This window comes from Moschus berezovskii, chromosome 8, assembly GCF_049115385.1.
Source record: "Moschus berezovskii isolate FMDL1 chromosome 8, NW_MosBer_1.0, whole genome shotgun sequence".
Lineage (NCBI taxonomy): Eukaryota > Metazoa > Chordata > Mammalia > Artiodactyla > Moschidae > Moschus > Moschus berezovskii.
Window position 1 is genome coordinate 108,334,263 of NC_142467.1, and position 18,449 is coordinate 108,352,711.

The 18,449-nt window shown below is 46.6% G+C and overlaps 1 protein-coding gene across 1 annotated transcript in view; it reads right to left on the reverse strand.

Moving 5' to 3' along the window:
• The window catches only part of PBX4 (PBX homeobox 4), a 51,045-nt gene that overhangs the window by 25,330 nt on the left and 7,266 nt on the right, over positions 1-18,449 (reverse strand). The window contains exon 2 of the mRNA XM_088839229.1: positions 5,432-5,505. Within this exon, the coding sequence (XP_088695355.1) occupies positions 5,432-5,505 (74 nt within the window). The remainder of the gene's footprint in view (positions 1-5,431; positions 5,506-18,449) is intronic.

Consider the following 18,449-nt stretch of genomic DNA (forward strand, 5'->3'; position numbering starts at 1 on the left):
GCCATGCCCCCAAATGTACCAGGCACCTTAATGTTTGAGCCAATCAGTGGAAAGGAAGCATGATTTTCTGGAAAAAAAAAAAAAAGCCCAGATCTGACGTGTGGCCTATACTGTGGGCCCCACAGCTGCCTTGGGACTCAGTCTGGGTGGGGTCAGAAGCCCTGAGTGTGACCCCGACAGCCTGGGAGAATGGGCTCGGGCAATGATGTGGGCTAAAATGGACACCTCAGCCAGCCCTGATGGCAGTAGGTGTCGAACCGTTCTTTTTCTCCTGAAACTGCTGAGTTGGAAGCTGACTACTGGCTGTCGTCACGTCCGTACATACAGAATCAGATGAAGCAAAAGCAGACGTGCCCAGACAGCGCAGCCGCGGCACTCAGGAAGCAGTTTTCTGATCAGTCCCAGCATCTTGCTGATGGGAAAAGCTTGTCAAGAGCCACAGCTTCCTGAGATGACAGCTGATAAAAAGACTTTTAACGATTGCTTATTATTGCCACTCAATTCTTTACTTTGCATAGCTAAGTTGGCAATAAAAACCTCAAGGACCCACACAGCCAAGGCGCTCTGATGACAGGGCCAACTGCTGGGGGCAGTGGGGAGCCCCCCAGAGGGCTGTTTCTCTCCTCTAGGGGTGACTGGGAGACAGCACGCCTGAGAGAGGCACCAGCACTGCACAATTTTGAGGACGGTGACTAACATCACACAGTCCACGTGGTGCTAAGGAGCACGTGACTGTGCCAGGAGCTCCAGGCACTGGACGCACACCGGCGTGTCCCGAGGGCAGTGTCTACCAGCCCACAGGACTCTTGGGTTGTGCTACTTTTTCAGTTGCAGGAATGCTGCTTATCTGGTTCACACAGAGCTCTGGAGGGAGGTGCTGTGAGGTGTTGAGAGCAAACTTGCTTATAAACCCCCCAAAAGCTCAACCTTTGTTTCCTGGAAGCCATAATATCTGTACCCCATAATAAAAATAAGGAACACAAATAAAAACATACATAAATAAGGAACAGAGAAGACAGACCACTAGACACTCAGACACCCGTGAGGAGCACCTGAGCAGAAGCTCAGGGGAGGGGCATTATAGCCCTGTAGGACAAAGGCCTGTCTGCAGGGGAGGGTGACCTGGCTCTGGGCGTTGCAGGCTGAGGAAGGTGAGGAGGGCATCCAGCAGGGGTTGGCGGGGGATCCGGGTCAGGGGCCGAGGGGGTGAAAAGGGATCCACGTCGGGGAGGAGAAGGAGGGCTACACGTGAGAGGGGAGGGGTGACTGATTAAATAAGGAAAACACCAAGGGTGTCAGAGGAATGAGTCGCCAATCTAGAGAGAAACAGACAGCACCCCGCGGCGCTGGGCCGTCCTGGGGTTAGGACTCCATGCTTCCACTGCAGGGGGCAGGGGCTCCACCCTTGGCTGGGGAACTAAGATTCTGCGAGCTGTACCGCATGGCCAAAAACAAAGAGAGAAAGAAAAGAGTTATAATAGTAACTGACTGTTTCAGATAATACTCCATGAACCAACGGCGATACAAAGCCCAAAGATGAACAAACGGGAATTTAATAAGGAGCAGTCTGAGAGCACCTCCGACAGGATACTCATTGCCAAGGGAAAAGGAGGGACTCTAGAAAGGAGGAGTCTGGCACACACCACCTTACTTGAGTTATCAAAGTTAATGTCACCGAGACGGGAGAGCAAACGTGGGCACCACTGACCAGTCCTTGTAAGAGAAGAGGCATGGCCCCCTTCCGAGGATGTGTAGTGGGAGTCCAGTCGTGAGGAGACACCAGATAAGCCCAAATGAAGAGGCTCGCCTGTGATCTCCCAGATGCTCAAGGTCATGAGAGTCAAGGAAAGACAGGGGTCTTATCACAGATGGAACAAGACCAAAGAGGCGTGACAACTAAGGGCAATGTGAGACCTTGACTCTTTTTGTCCTTTTCTCTAAAACACATCGTTGGGACCACTGGCAGAGCCTGAGTGAGGTCTGAGAATTCCATGGTGGGTGGCGCATCAGTGCTCCTCTTCTGACCATGATGGTTGTTCTGTGGGTAAACAGGACACTGTGCCCTGTTCGTTGGAGATGAGCTCAAGTGTGCAGGGGTCATGAGGTATCACGGCAGCAACTTACCCTCCAGTAGTGCAGAGAAAAAATTTATTTGTGCTATTTTTGGAACATTTTTGTAAATCTGTGATTGTTTCAAAATAAAAAGTTAAACACCCATAAACAGACTTATCAGAACAAACGTAGACCACTCAGACTATAGTGGCTTTGTAAACCAAATGGAATATAAGTTTCTGGGTTACAGAGTGCATAGAAGGGAAAATAATTAAAAAGAAATACACCACAAGCTAGGCTTTCCAGGTGGTGCTAGTGGTAAAGAACCCACCTGCCAATGCAGGAGATGGAAAAGATACCGGTTTGATCCCTGCGTCAGGAAGATCCCCTACAGGAGGGCATGGCAACCCACTCCAGTATTCTTGCCTGGAGAATTCCATGGACAGAGGAGCCTGGCAGTTCAGTTACAGTCCATAGGGTTGCAAAGAGTTGGAAAGGATTGAAGCAACTTAGCACACACACTCATACCATGGGATAGTTCTTATGAAAAGTCTCAGTTTAGGAAGATGAAAACGTGTTGGAGGTGGATGGTGGTGATGGTTGTACAACGATGTGAATGTACTTAATACCACTAAACTGTACACTTAAAAATGGTTGAAGTGGTAAATTTTATGTTATGTATATTTTATCACAATAAAAAATATTCAAACTGTGGGAGGAAAAAATATTATTATGTTCTTATAGCATTTGGGTGAAACTTAACTAGTTTTAAAATTGAATTTTTCTTTCAGTCATCAGATAATTACTGGAGGCCGGCACTGCACTCATAACCTTACATCTATGAACTCACACAGTCTTCAGTCATCATGAGCTAAGTGTTATCACTGTCCCCAATTCACAGAGAAGGACTAGGGACAGGAAAATTTTCAGTCACGTGCCAGGGTGATGGAACCAGAAGCAAAAAGGAATTCAGACCATGTCACTGCTCTCTGCCACTGTCCATGTCAAGTATACATCAATCTTGCACCAAAACCATGTTGAGAAACAAACATACTTTTGGATTTCTCTGGTGGATAGGAAACCACCCGCCAATGCAGGAGACGTGGGTTCAATCCCCAGTCTAGGAAGACCCCACAGGCTGCAGGACAACAAAGCCCTGCACCATCACTACTAAACCTGCAGCTCTGGGGCCTGCCAGCTGCAACTGCGGGAACCTGTGCATGCCTAGAGCCTGTGCTCCGCAGCAAGAGAGGCCCACACAAAGCGGTGAAGACCCAAAAATAACTGAGTTAACAAATAAAAAAAGAAACATACTTTTGTACCGCATATGTGCTTTCTACAAGCCCCAGAGTAACTGTGCTCTAAAGCGACACCCAACACTCAAATAACTGATCTCAAGAGACCAGCTCACTCTAAGAAATCAAGTGACAACCCTTCTACTGAGGACTTTAGTTTTAAAGATACCTTCACCATATTTGGTGGCTTCTCTTATAAACCATCTTCAGGGGACCTCCCTGGTGGGCCAGTGGATAAGAATCCCCCTGCCAATGCAGGGGACACAGGTTCAATGCCTGATTTGGGAAGATTCCACATGCCGTGGAGCAACTAAACCTGTGCACCACAATTACTGAGCCCACGTCCCAGAGCCCACGAGCCATGACTACTGAGCCTGTGAGCTGCAACTTCTGAAGCTCACATGCCTAGAGCCCGTGCTCTGCAACAAGAGAAGCCCCCACAATGAGAAGCCCGTGCTCCGCAAAGAAGAGTAGCCCCTGTTTGCCTGTGAGCAACAACGAAGCCCCAGCGCAATCAAGAATTAAAAACAACAACAAACCTTCAAACTGTTATTAACCTTGACCAAGTGATCGGGTCGGAACTGTCAGTGGTAGGATTTACTGACGGCACATACCTCAGACATGATGCACTGAGAAGTACACAACCTCGCTTCTGTGAGATTTCTGCCAAAGACGCACAACCTCAGTCTAATTATGCAGAAACAATGGACACACCGCACTGAAGGACTCTCCATAAAATGACTGAGCGGTCCTCAGCGAAAGTATGAGTGTCATGAGTGAGGGGCAACAACAGAACAGACTTCAGGGGTGGGGTAACTAAGGAGACACGGGGACTGCATGCAATGCGGACCCCGGAGCAGAAAAGGGGCACGCGGGACCAGACCCAGGGAGATTCAAACAGGGCCTGTTGCTCAGTTACAGGCATTGTACCAACGTCAGTTTCCTGGTTTTAATCACCGCACTATGGAAACAGTGACAGACTTTATTTTCTTGGGCTCCAAAATCACTGTGGACGGTGACTGCAGCCATGAAATTAAAAGACGCTTACTTCTTGGCAGAAAGCTATGACAAACCTAGACACATATTAAAAAGCGGAGACATTACTTTGCTGACAAAGGCCTGCATAGTCAAAGCTATGGTTTTTCCACTAGTCATGTACGGATGTGAAAGCTGGACAATAAAAAAGGCTGATCACCAAAGAATTGATGCCTTCAAACTGTGGTGCTAGAAAAGACTTGAGAGTCCCTTGGACAGCAAGGAAATCAAACCAGTCAATCCTAAAGGAACTCAGGACTGAATTGGAAGGACTGATGCTGAAGCTTAAGCTCTAATACTTTGGAGAAGTATGTGAAGAGCTGACTCACTGGAAAAGACTCTGATGCTGGGAACGACTGAAGGCAGGAGGAGGAGGAGGCGACAGAGGATGAGAAGGTTGGATGGCATCACCGCCCCAATGGACATGAGTCTGAGCAAACTCTGGGAGACAGTGAAGGACAGGGAAGCCTGGCGCGCTGCAGCCCATGGGGTCGCAAAGAGTCGGACACGACTGAGCGACTGAAGAGCAACAGCGGTTTTGAAGGTGTTGCCACTAGAAGAAGCTGGGAGAAAGGTGTATGAGAACGCTGTGCTAGTTTTCCAACTTTCTGCAGGTCTAGATTAATTCAAAATAAAAAGCTTTTTTTAAACAAAAGAACTTCCAATAGCAGAAACTTCCATGGGGCTTACTTTGGATGCTTAAAACAACCAAAACAAAATTATTCTACTTTCCGAATTCCATCATGTTAGATACTTTTGTAAAGCAATGGAATGCCACAATGCTTCTGAGGCCTTATACACAGAACATGGCTGCTTGTCACTCACTGGCAGCAGCACTTCTCCGGTTACAAACTATGAAAGAAACGAGTGTAATACACCAGCAAGCAGGGCTGTGACGAGTCAGAAGCGAATCATCTGAACCACTGCTGCCAGAGAGGGATGTGACGAGCAAGATGGCTCAGGACGCATGTGAGGACTGAGCCGGGACCAGAGGTATGAAGCGGTGGTGGTCCTGGACCCATACGGGAAGCGCCTTCTCGACGGCCTACCTGCCTTGTCCTTGATCTCGCAGAGCACACTGAAGAGAGCGGGCTTCATCCGATGGCGGTTCAGAGCGTGCTTTCTGAAAGAGGCGACAGAGGAGCGTGTGAGAAGGGGAAGAGTCGCTCTGGGCACAAGAGTCTGCCAGTTCTGCTGAGATTTCCTATGAAAGGACAGAACCGTAGCATTTCAAATGAATTCAGTTTGTAACAAATCCAAACAGTAATATTCAAATATTCAAAACATTTCTCCTTAAACATCGCAAACTCAAATAACACAAATATGACATTTCAAGGTCCAGTAATTTGAAAGCTGTTCGCATGCTGCCCTACAGCAGCCTTTCAATGCATAAGTAAAACCCCAACTGAACTATCCCAGTGTCCTGCAATGTTAATGTAGCAGGACTGATGCTGAAGCTGAAGCTCCAATATTTTGGCCACCTGATGCAAACAGCTGACCCATTGGAAAAGACCCTGATGGGGTGTTTCTGGAAAGATTGGAAGATTTGAAAAATTGTAAAGGTTGAAGGCAGGAGGAGAAGAAGAGCGTGACAGAGGATGAGATGGTTGGATGGCATCACTGACTCAACGGACATGAACTTGGGCAAACTCCAGGAGATGGTGAGGGACAGGGGAGCCTGGCGTGCTGCAGTCCATGGGGTCACACAGAGTCAGACACGACTCAGTGACTGAAAAATGACAACTGAGCAGCTTCTAGGTGCCACACACGATTTGTGTCACAGAGACACCTATGAGTTAGGATGGAGACAATGGGACACCACGCAAACAAACATACCCCATCAGCGGGGGCAGGCGCTTTCTGGGGGCTTAAACTAGAGTGACCAGAAGGCTTATAGGAGTTTGCATGTCTCTAAGGCGACATCACTGGAAAGGTCTCTGATGCTGGGAAGGGTTGGGGGCGGGAGGAGAAGGGGACGACGGAGAATGAGATGGCTGGATGGCATCACCGACTCTGTGGACATGAGTTTGAGTGTACTCCGGGAGTTGGTGATGGACAGGGAGGCCTGGCGTGCTGTGATTCATGGGGTCGCGGAGAGTCGGACACGACTGAGCGACTGAACTGAACTGAACTGAACTGAAGGCGACATCAAAGCTGAGATCAGAGTGACAAGGAGAAGTCGGCGGGAAGAGGTCCAAAGAGGAAACAGCCAGTGCCAAGGCCCCAGGTGGGGGTTTCCCTGGTGGTCCAATGTAAGAAATCTGCCTTGCAATGCCAGGGACACCAGTTCCACCCCTGGTTCAGGAAGCCCCCTCGTGCCTCGTGCACCACAGCTGCTGAGCCTGTGCTCTGGAGCCCACGTGCAGCAACTGCTGACACCTACAGGCCCGAGAGCTTGTGCCCCCAGAGAAGACTCTGCAACAAGAAGTCTAAGTACTGCACCTAGAGAGGAGCGCCGGCTGGAGACAGCGTGCCGCAACAAAGACATGGCACGGCCGGAAACAATAAACACTGGGCTTAAGAGGCCAGGCCGCTGTAGAGTAAGGGGTGAGGGGACAGCCGTATGGTCAAGTTAGAGAGGCAGGCGGGGCTGACTGGAGAGTCTTGTAAGTCAGGGGAAGGACTCTGGCTTTTGCTCACCTGTGATGCAAACTGTGGTTGGCAGAGGAATGGCCCCCAAAGATGCCTGTATGGTGATCCTCAGAACAACTTACAAGAGCAAAAGAACTCTCAAGAAGATTAATGTTAACGACTTCGACGTGGAAGGATTAACTTGGATTACACAAATGGGCACAATCTAACTCATGTGTCCTTTTTTTCCCCCCAAATTGAAGTACAGTAGAAATGGCAGCCCACTCCAGTATTCTTGCCTGGAAAATCCCATGGAGAGAGGAGCCTGGAGGGCTACAAGTCTATGGGGTTGCAAAGAGTTGGAGATGACTGAGCATATACACACATATACATAGCTGAGTTACATCCAATCACGTGTTCTGAAAAGCAGACAGAATCTCCCAGCTGTGGTCAGTGAAAGAGAGGCAATGACACAGGGTCAGAGACACTGTGTTGAGGGCTTTGAAGATGGAGGGACTGTGAGCCAAGGAATGCAGGTGGAAAGGGCAAGCTGGAAAAGGCAAGGAGGTAGACACTGGTCCAGAGCCTCCAGTAGGAATCCCCCGCTGACACCTTGATTTTAGCCCAACAAGAGCCACGTTGGACTTGGAACCTACAGAAATGGAAGATCATAAATTTGTGCTTTTTAAGCTGTGGTCATTTGTCACAGCTGGCAACAGAAAGCAAACACAGGAAGCGACAGAGGATTTTACAGGGTGATTTTCATGTGATTTGTATTGCAATTTATTAGTGCTGATTTTTTTGAGATGTAATTCACACACCATAAAGTTTACCCTTAAGCGTTATATAATTCAGTGACTTAGCTATTTCATGACATGTTTCTCACCACTACCTAATTCCAGGACACTTTCATCACCCCAAGGAGAAATCCTGTTCTCATTAGTAGTCGTTCCACATTTCTCCCTCCTCCCAGTCAGCAACTCCTGATGTGCTTTCACAGATTTGTCTGGTCATTTCATATAAAAGGAAATCATACAGCATGCGGTCTTTGGTGACACAGAGCACGTTTTCAAAGTTCATCCAAGATATTGTGTACCAGTGCTTCCTTCCTTTTTATAGGCAACTAATATTCCATTGTTAGATTATATTTTGTTCATCTATTCATTTGGGTTATTTCCACCTTTTGATTATTATTAATAATGCTGCTACGAACATGCATGTGTAAGTTTTTTTGCAACCACATACCTAGGGAGAATGGTTGGATCATATAGTAACTCTGTTTAACTTTTTTAGGAAATGGCAAACTTTTGCAAAGTGGCTGTACCATTTTCCCTTCCTACCAACAACTTAAGAGGGATTCAATTTTTCCACATCCTCAACACTTGTTACTTTTTATTTTTTATTTATTTATTTTTTTTAACACTTGTTACTTTTTAAAAAAAAAAATTACAGCCACTCCTGTGGGTGTGAGGTGGTATCTCACTGTGGTTTGGATTAGCGTTTGTCTAATGGCTAATGACGTTGTACATCTTTCCAAGTATTTATTAGTCACTTTTTTTGGTTGTATTGGGTCTTCATTGCTGAGTGTGGGATTTCCCTAGTTGCGCTGAGCAGGCTTCTCACTGTGGTGGCTTCTCTCGAGGAGCACAGGTTCTAGGCATGTGGGTTTCACTTGTTGAGTTGTGCGGCTCTACGGCCGTGGGCTCCAGCAGCGGTGGCACTGGGGCTCAGTAGATGCAGCTCTCGGATTCCAGAGTGCGGACTCAGAAGCTGTGGCCCATAGGCATAGTTGCCACAAGGCTTGTGGAATCTTCCTGGACCAGGGATTGAACCTGGGTCCCCTGCACTGGAAAGCGGATTCTTATCCACTGTGCCACCAGGGAAGCCCTACTAGCCTTCTTCTTCTTCTTTTTATTTCTGGTGTATTTGGTCTTTTTATTTTTAATATTTACTGGAGTATAACTGATTCATGGGCTTCCCAGCTGGCTCAGGGGTAAAGAACTTGCCTGCCAATGCAGGAGACCATGGATTCCATCCCTGGGTTGGGAAGATCCTCTGGAGAAGGAAATGGCAACCCACTCCAGTATTCTTGCCTGGGAAATCCCATGGACAGAGGAGTCTGGTGTACAGTCCATGGGGTCACAAAACAATCGGGCACAACTGAGTGACTAAACAACAACAACAAACAGTTGGTTTACAGTGTTGTGTACTTTCAGGTGGACAGCAGGCCATTCTTTAGAAAAATGTCTATTCAGATCCTTTACTTACTTGACTGCAATGGATCTTAGTTGAAGCACTTGGGGTCTCTGATGTGTCTCGTGGGATCTTTTGTTTGGGTCATGGACTCCGTCTTTTGTTGTGGCCTGTTGGCTCCAGGGTGCATAGGCTCAGTAGTTGCAGGGTGCGGCCTTAGTAGCTCTGTGGCAGGAGGGATCTTAGTTCCCCGACCAGGGATCTTAGTTCCCCGACCTAGTTTCCTATATTGCGAGGCAGATTCTTAATCACTGGACCATCAGGGAAGTCCCCTCTGTTCCTTTTTAAATCAGGCTCTTTTTTATTGTTGAGTTGTAAGAGTTCCTCATATATTCTGGATACTAGATGCTAACATGATTTGCAAACTTTTTTCTCCCATTCTATAAGCTGTCTTTTGACTTTCTTTATAGTGTCCTTTGGAGCACAAAGGTTTTTCATTTTCATGAAATCAAATTTATCTTTTTCTTCTTCAATTTATCTATTTTTTTCTTCTGCTGCGTGTGCTTCAGGGGTCATATCTAAGAAGCTGCTGAGACTGGAGGGCTTTGGGGGTTTGAGCGTTGAGCACGTTTGGGGGAAGGTCTGGAAAGGTTCGATCAGGTTATACCTGAGGTCCCTATAAGCTTCCCAAGAGGAGGAATCAGGTGGGCAGATAGCACACAGACATGGACTCAAGGCTGGAGATAAATGACATGAATGTCAGGAGAAGCACTGACTGAAACTGCCCACCCTGGCCGGGCACCATGGTAACCATTTACGTGCTATTTCACGACAGGAGGTCCTGGTAAGAAATAGGGAACTAACAAGCCACCACCAACAGGAAGAATATGGGAAAGGTCAAAAGGAGACGCCGTGTGTCCTACCAACCTCCCAGGATCGTCCTCGCTGGAATCCGCCCTCCCAGGATCCCCCTCACTGGCATCCATCTTGGCTGGGTGATGCGTGCGCCACCAGGAAGGACTCTGAGTCACAATGATTGGTCAGAGACAACCCGGAAACTAACCCCATCACCATAAAGCCCAAGACTGCGAGCCACGTGGCAGAGCAGTCCTCCTGGGTTCCTTTACCCTCCTGCTCTCCGCCCAGGCACCCCTTCCCAATAGTCTCTTGTTCTGTCAGCTCGTGTGTCCTCTCGGACAATTCATTTCCGAGTGTTAGACGAGAGCCCACTCTCTGGCCCTGGAAGGGGTCCACCCCGCCTTCCTGCAATGTAAAGACGGAGCCCTGGGCATAGAGATGGCACTTTTAAGTCACAAGACTTGAGGGGATCGCCACAGGAGAATGTAGATAGAGAGGGACCCAGACCCTGGGCTCAGCCATCTGGCCTTGGAGAGGCCAAGCAGATGAGAAAGTCCTGCAGAGGAGACTGGGGCCCAAACTGCCAGTGGGGAGGAACCAAGAACAGTTTCAAAGACAGAAGCATAATCTGCGAGAAATGCTTCTGAGAGGTGAAGCAGGAGAAGAGACCTTGGATTTAGCAACATGGAGGTCACTGGTCACTGACTCAGCAGAGGAAGGAGGTTGGGAGAGGGTGGGTGGCGGTGGGAGAGGAAGTGGAAGTAGCAACCACAGACTGACACCATCACAAAACACAGCAAAGAAACGCAGCAAGTGCTGAAAGAAAGGGTGTGTCTTAATCATGTTGAACATTTTACTTATTTTTTAAAAATTCATTTACTCATTTTGTTGCACCGGTCTTAGTTGCGGCATGTTCTGTCTTTTATGATGCTTTGACTTTGACATCCTGGGGTAGGGAGAGACCGACTTTCCCAGGGCTAGCTAAATCCACACATAACAACTTGTCTGAGAGTGTGTCTTTCATAGGCAAACTCCAGCCCAAGGCCCATACTCTTAACTACTGCTTTAACTCTCAGCACCAGTCAAGATGCCCCCAGCCCTAAATCACCCCAGGTGCCTGGCGCCAGATGAGAAGAGAGGAGCTGCTGCAACCATTGAAACTATCCAAGCCCAGACTCGCTCAGTTGTCTGCCCAGGCTCACTGCTTCCTTCTCATAAGCCGCTTCTGTCATGTCTGACTCTTTGCGACGCTATGGACGTCAGGCTGCTCTGTCCATGAGATTCTCCAGGCAAGGATACTGAAGTGGGTTGCCATTTCTTCCTCCAGGGGATCTTCCTGATCCAGGGATCGAACCTACGTCTCTTATGTCTCCTTCATTGACAGGCGGGTTCTTTACCACTAGCACCACTTCATGGAAATCAAAAAAGGCTCCAGGCCATGCTTTCTCCTCACTTCTGCCCATGTGGCGCTTCCCCATGTGGCCTTGCATGGCGTGATTGCCTTCTCTCAGGAATTTTAAGTGATAAACTCTTCTTTTGAAGTTGTCTCTGTCTTTCATCTTATCATACCTGATTAAAAACAAATCCTAGGGATTTCGCTGGTGGTCCAGTGGTTAAGAATCTGTCTTCCAATGCAGGCGACTTGGGTTTGATCCCTGGTCAACACACTAAGATCTCACATGCCTTGGGACAAAGCACATAGCTACTACTGGGCCGATGTGCTCTAGAGCCTGTGCCCCACAGCTAGAAATCCCCCACGCACCGCAACTAGAGAAAAGCCGGCATGCCACAATGGAGAGCTCATGAGAGGCAATGAAGACCCAGCACAGCCAAAAAAACCCAAAAAAACCACCCACCCAAATCCCAGGTACAGGTCAAAGACAGGGAGAGCCAAGGGATGCTTTTGTTTCTTTGTGTGTTTTTAAAGATGGGAGACACCAGCACGTGTTTATATGCCCAAAAGCCAGTCTAGGGAGGGGACTTGGTAACACAAGAGAGAGAGTGCGGATAACTGTAATCTCAAGGGTGTATATATATGTGAGAAGTCAGCATACAAATTTGATTGTTTGTAGCTAGGCTTCAGCAGTACATGAACTGAGAAATTCCAGATGTACAAGTTGGATTTAGAAAAGGCAGAAGAACCAGACATCAAATCGCCAACATTCACTGGATCACAGAAAAAGAAAGAGAATTCCAGGAAAACATTTACTTCTGTTTCTTTGACTACATTAAAGCTTTTGACTGAGTGGGTCACAAAAAACTGGAAAATTCTTAAAGAGGTGGAAATACCAGACCACCTTACTTGCCTCCTGCGAAACCTGGATGCAGGTCAAGAGGCAGTGGTTAGAACCAGACATGGAACAAAAGACTGGCTCAGAATTGGGAAAGGAGTACATCAGGGCTGTATATTGTCACCCTGCTTATTTAACTTACGTGTAGAGTACGTCATGCGAAATGCCCAGCTGGATGAAGCACAAGCTGGAATCAAGATTGCCAGGAGAAATATCAATAACCACAGATATGCAGATGACACCACCCTTATGGCAGAAAGTGAAGAGGAACTAAAGAGCCTCTTGATGAAGGTGAAAGAGGAGAGTGAAAAATCTGGCTGAAAACTCAACATTCAGAAAACTAAGATCATGGCATCTGGTCCCATCACTTCATGGCAAATAGATGGGGAAACAATGGAAACAGTGACAGACTTTATTTTTGGGGGCTCCAAAATCACTGCAGATTGTGACTGCAGCCATGAAATCAAAAGATGCTTGTTCCTTGGAAGAAAAACTATGACAAACCTAGGCAGCATATTAAAAAGCAGAGACATTACTTTGCTGACAAATGGCCATATAGTCAAAGTTATGGTTTTTCCTGTAGTCATATATGGATGTGAGAGTTGGACCTTAAAGAAGGCTGTGCACCAAAGAATTGATGCTTTTGAACTGTGGTGTTGGAAAAGACTCTTGAGAATCCCTTGGACTGCAAGATCAAACCAGTTAATCCTAAGGGAAATCAATCCTGAATATTCATTGGAAGGACTGATGTTGAAGCTGAAGCTCCAATACTTTAGTCACCTGATGTGAAGAGTCTACTCAGTGGAAAAGACCCTGATGCTGGGAAAGACTGAAGGCAGGAGAAGGGGACGACAGAGGATAAGATGGCTGGATGGCATCACCTACTCAATGGACATGAGTTTGAGCAAGCCCCGGGAGACAGTGAAGGACAGGGAAGCCTGGCGTGCTGAAGTAAACGGTATTGCAAAGAGTTGGACACGACTGAGTGACTGAACAACAACATGCCATTGTTTTAACATTTACTGCTGCTTTAAATGTTTAAAAGCATTTATGATTTTAAACCCTATAATGCTGTCATCCAAGCATCCATTATTAAAAGATGTTGCCAAGGACACATAATGTACCTGAAAACCAGTAACTTCAATATGGAAGCCAAATGTGATTAACACCATGAAAAAGGTCAAACATCTGCCACAACTCACTATAATGTTGATCCAAAGGAGAATGCCCTCATTTTCAAATGCTTTCCAAATTCACCATGTGCCCCTGCAGGATGCCTTTGAAAAGGTTAGGGTTGGGGTGCAGAACTGAGACACACATCTCTGAAGCCAAATATGAGAATGTTAATGGGCGATGAGATCCAGTGTTCTGTAGAGCTGAACCCAAATGTGAGCCTTTCTCACACAGTGTACAGTAGTTGATCACACAGGATATCATGCCAAAATGTTTTCCTTCCATAGAAGCAGTTATTATCATCACAAAAATGGACTCTGCTTAGAGCGTGCTATCCTCTGTGATGTAATTCTAAAAATACAAGGAAAGAGGGACAGAGAGTCAAGTTGGCTGCTTTGCTTCTCAAAGGGGATTCTAGGAAAGTTTATTCCCAGGTCAGTTTCCTGCTTATAAAACATCTTACTTAAGATACAGTATAAAGGCACCTTTGAATGAACACAAAGTGATTTCACAGAATGTTTTTTGTGGTTTATTATGAAAAGTAAACAAATGTCTAACCTTCCAGCATGTTCCTGGCCTAGAGGTGGTCAGCTGACAGCAAACCATTAATGATCTCATAAAGTATGGCAGACCAGGGAACTCACAGTATCACCAGAAAGGATGGATTACTTTCTGCGATGGACACACCCTGAGGTGACCCCACTGAGTGTGATCTTCTTTCCTTGAGTTTGGGCAGATTCTGTGACTTGGAGGGCAGCCATGGTGATGAGATAGTCTTGCCTGCGGTTATGTTACATTATGCATGACTCCAATTTAGTAGACTGGGGAATGTAACCTGTCGTCTTTGAAGCCAGCTGCTATGTTGTGAGAGGGCCATAACGTGGAACTCTAGGGAGTCTCTTAGAGTTGAGAGCAGACCCCATCTGACAGCTGGCTAGAAAATAATAACCTCCATCCTATATCTGCAAGGAACAGTTCTGCCAACAACCCTACGAGACTGGAAGAGGACCCAAAGCTTCAGATAGGAACACAGACCAGCCAACACCTTGGCTGATGCCTTGCGAGACCCTGAGCAGACGACCCAGCTCACATGTGCCCAGATTCCTGCCCATGGAAACTGAGATCACAATGGTATATTGGTTTAAGCCATTAGGTTTGTGGTAATTTGTTACACAGCAACAGATAACTGACCAGATAGTAAGGTGGTGAATGGGGACTGTGGGCAGAAAAACAAGGTCTGTGATGTTCTGCCCAACCAAGTATCTGCACGAAAAGAAAACAAAATGTTAATGTTTATGAAGAAGTAAAAGTCCAATGAATGAGAAACGATAAATCCTTTAAAGAAAGAAACTTCTGAGGATAAACTAAATTAAAAAACAAATCTGTATCCTTTTAAAACCAATCTGTAACAAAACTATTATCACATCGAATCATGCCAGAAAATGAAAGCATTCAGCTTTACCACCCCCCAACCCCCTCATTCAATATTTACAGGACAAACATTGAGGCACTATTATACAGTGGTCACTGCGTAAGGAGAAAGGGCTGTGGCAATGAACAGAACATAAATCACATCCTGGCTTCTACCAGGCTGTGTGCTACAGCCTCGAACTTTGGCTGTTATTTACTTTTCCAAATTGTGGATTGATCTGCCTTCCTGAACAAAGTATTGTTTCATTTTATTTATTTTTGGGGTAGTTGTTTCCTACTTTTTATTAAAGTATAGTTGACTTACAATGCTACCTTAGTTTTGGGTGTGTGCGCGTGCTAAATCACTTCAGTGGTATGCAGCTCTTTACGACCCTATGAACCGTAGCCCGCAGGCTTCTCCGTCCATGGGATTCTCCAGGCAAGAATACTGGAGTGGGTAGCCATTCCCTTCTCCAGGAGATCTTCCTGACCCAGGGATCAAACCAGGTCTCCTGAGGCTCCTGCTTTGCAGGTGGATTCTTTACCACTGAGCCACTAGGAAGCCCAGACTGGGGTGTACACCAGAGTAATATTTGTAAGCTTATACTCAACACAAAGTCACTGTAAAATATTGTCTATATGCCTTGTGCTGTGCGTTACATTCCTCTAACTTACTTATTTCATGGCTACTAGCTTGTACCTTTAACCCCTTTCTCTGTCTGGCCTCTCGCCCAGCCCTCGTCCCTCTGGTAGCCACCAGTTTCTTCTCTGTGAGTCTGTTTCTGTTCTATTTGTTCACGTGCTTTACTTTATAGATGCCACATATAAGTGAAAACACACTACGTATCTTTTTCTCTCTGACTTATTTCCTGAACAAGGTCTCATTTTAAATTATTGAGAAATTTGACTTAGAGACACATCCAGAGATCTTATCCCTTAGAATAGGATACGTCTTGAAAAAACTTCCTTGAGAGCAACAGTGATAGAATACCTCCACAAAAGATGGAATCAAATCCCCTTAATTATTTTCATTTCTGAAGAACTGTTTTAGCCAACAAACATTATGTACCTCCTGGAGACAGACCGAGGTGAAGAACAACAATTAGAAGACATGGTCCCTACCCTGAGGAAATAAAATATTGATGGAAAACCTAGAAGCTCACAGAGGGTGCCGAGCTCCAGAAGGGAATGCAGTCCAGGAGGCAGATGCCCCTGGCATTTTAAAATAAACTTCTTAGTAAACTAGGAAGACTCAAACTATAGTAGGAGTCATCAATCATTTGTACAGTCATGCAAAAAACAAACTTACACACAACGAAACAAAAATAGCTAAGTAAATGGGAGTTGAGAATATGTCCTGATACCTAAGTTCAACCATGGAAATCATTACAGCAATTTTAGCAAAATGAAGCCTTGAATCAGGAGCTAACTTTGGCACCAGGAAACAAGGAAAATTATTCAATACAACACGAGAAAAACTCTGTAGGACTTGAATGAAAGAGCAACCTTTATGTAGAATAAGTTTAAGACTGTGTAAAGTTCATTTCAATGTTATTTCCTAATTTGCCCATGGATTGGTCACGATTGACTCTACCGTGAAATTTCTTACTCAAAACCACGGAGAGATGAGAATCTCTCTGAGCACAAGATGAAATGGCTACTCACTATCTGCTCCAATAAACTCAAACCCCTCAGCAAGGTATTTGAGGCTCTTCACCAGCATCTCTCTGACCTGCTCCCTCCGCTGGTCTTAAAAGTGAAAAGTGAAAGTGAAAGTTGCTCAGTCGTGTCTGACTCTTTGCAACCCCATGAACTATACAGTCCGTGGAATTCTCCTGGCCAGAATACTGGAGTGGGTAGCCTTTCCCTTCTTCAGGGGTCTTGGGGAAGTCCTACCTTTCTGTCAAGTCCAAGACTCCAATGGGCTGGCCTATCCCAGCCTGGATTCATTACTCCCTCCTCTATTCTGTTGACAGCGCTTACCAAGCCTGGCCTGGGCATGATGAAGGCCTCATCTTACACATTTTAGAAAGTCCAGGCCAGCACCACACTTGGCACAATAACTGAGCAAAGATTTGTTAAATTTGACTGAAGGAAAGGTAGAGGCTAGAGATGTCAAACTAATAGAGGAGAAATGAAAAGTGGCAGAGCTCTGAGGATCTCTAGACTGAAGTAGGGCAAGTGGAGAATCAAAAACTAGGGTGAGAACTGTAGCTTCCACGGTCAGAGAGGAGGAGAAGCCAAAGGCACACAGGGCTCGGTTGGGAGTCCTTCCTTCCTTCCTGGTCTCAGTTATAGGGCTGAGCTCCTGGTGGGCACTCATCCAGCCTAGGAATGAAGAGAAAATATTAAGGGGTTTAATAATGCTGCATGATGAGAGAGACAATCAAAAAGGATGATGGCCGGAACACACCACATTTGGAGAATTCCCTAGAGGTCCAGGGGTTAGGACATTGACGCTTTCACTGCTGGGGCCTGGGTTCAACCCCTGGTTGGGAAACTAAGATCTTGCAAGCCTCATGACATGGCCAAAGTGAGGGGGTGGGGAAACACTAGATTTGGGCAGGAGAAAGTGATGAATAAAGAAGAAAGTTGCTTTGATAAGAACTAAGAGCAAGAGTCCTTAAAGGTAACTTGCTTGAGCTGGAAGGCTCCATCTGCAAGAGAAATGAGTGTCTCAAGACATTTCTGAAGAATGGATGGTAGAGAAGAGCCAATGACTACTCAACTTTCTTCGGATCCAGGACCAACGCCTTAGAAAGGCTGGAGTACTTCAAGAAGTACTCACACAAGGAACAGAATAAACTTCATGCTCATTCCTTGCTTGCTGCTTGGCAAGGAATTCATGCTCGACTGGACAGCAGAGAAGACAGGCAGTCAACCCACTGAGTCCCCGCCTTGAAGGCCGTGCCCTCCACTCCGGTCTGACAGAACCACATGTTCCATGCCTTCCTTGCACACATGCTTGCCCCAGCCTGGAATACTGTTGCCTCCTTGGCCTAGGCAAAGCCTCTCCTCTAGGTCAGTCACCCCGGGAGATGCTCCTGACACCCAGCCTGACTTCAGCTGGGCTCTGGTGTCCCAGGGTGCACATTCCATGGGCTCTCATCTTGCTGACAGGTAGTCTCTCTTGCCCTGGCTGATCGATTCCTCGTCACCCTCTCTCTGGTCGCCCCTGCACTGCACTCTGCAGTGTCTGCCTCTCCTGAACTGTGACCTTTTGGGACTCACTGCTGTATCCCCAGAACCTGGCACAAAAGAAAAGGTTACTGAGCAGTTGAGATTAAATTCTTAAGAATGAACTTTAAAAAACAGCTTCTGATGCTTCACTCCAGCTTTCTAATCTTCCACAGTACTGGATCAGCTCCAAACTCCTCTGAGTGATGTCATGCTCTAGGGAGTCCGTGGGGCACTGGGAGAAGCAGGGAGGACAGCAGGTCAGCACCAGAGTTCAAGAGAATAAGGCCAAATCTCCAACCACCCACACCCTAGTCATCTGACCTCAGGCAAGTTCTTACTCAGGTCCAGTTCCTCCTCAGTGAAACCACCCACTTCCTAGCATTTTTGGGAG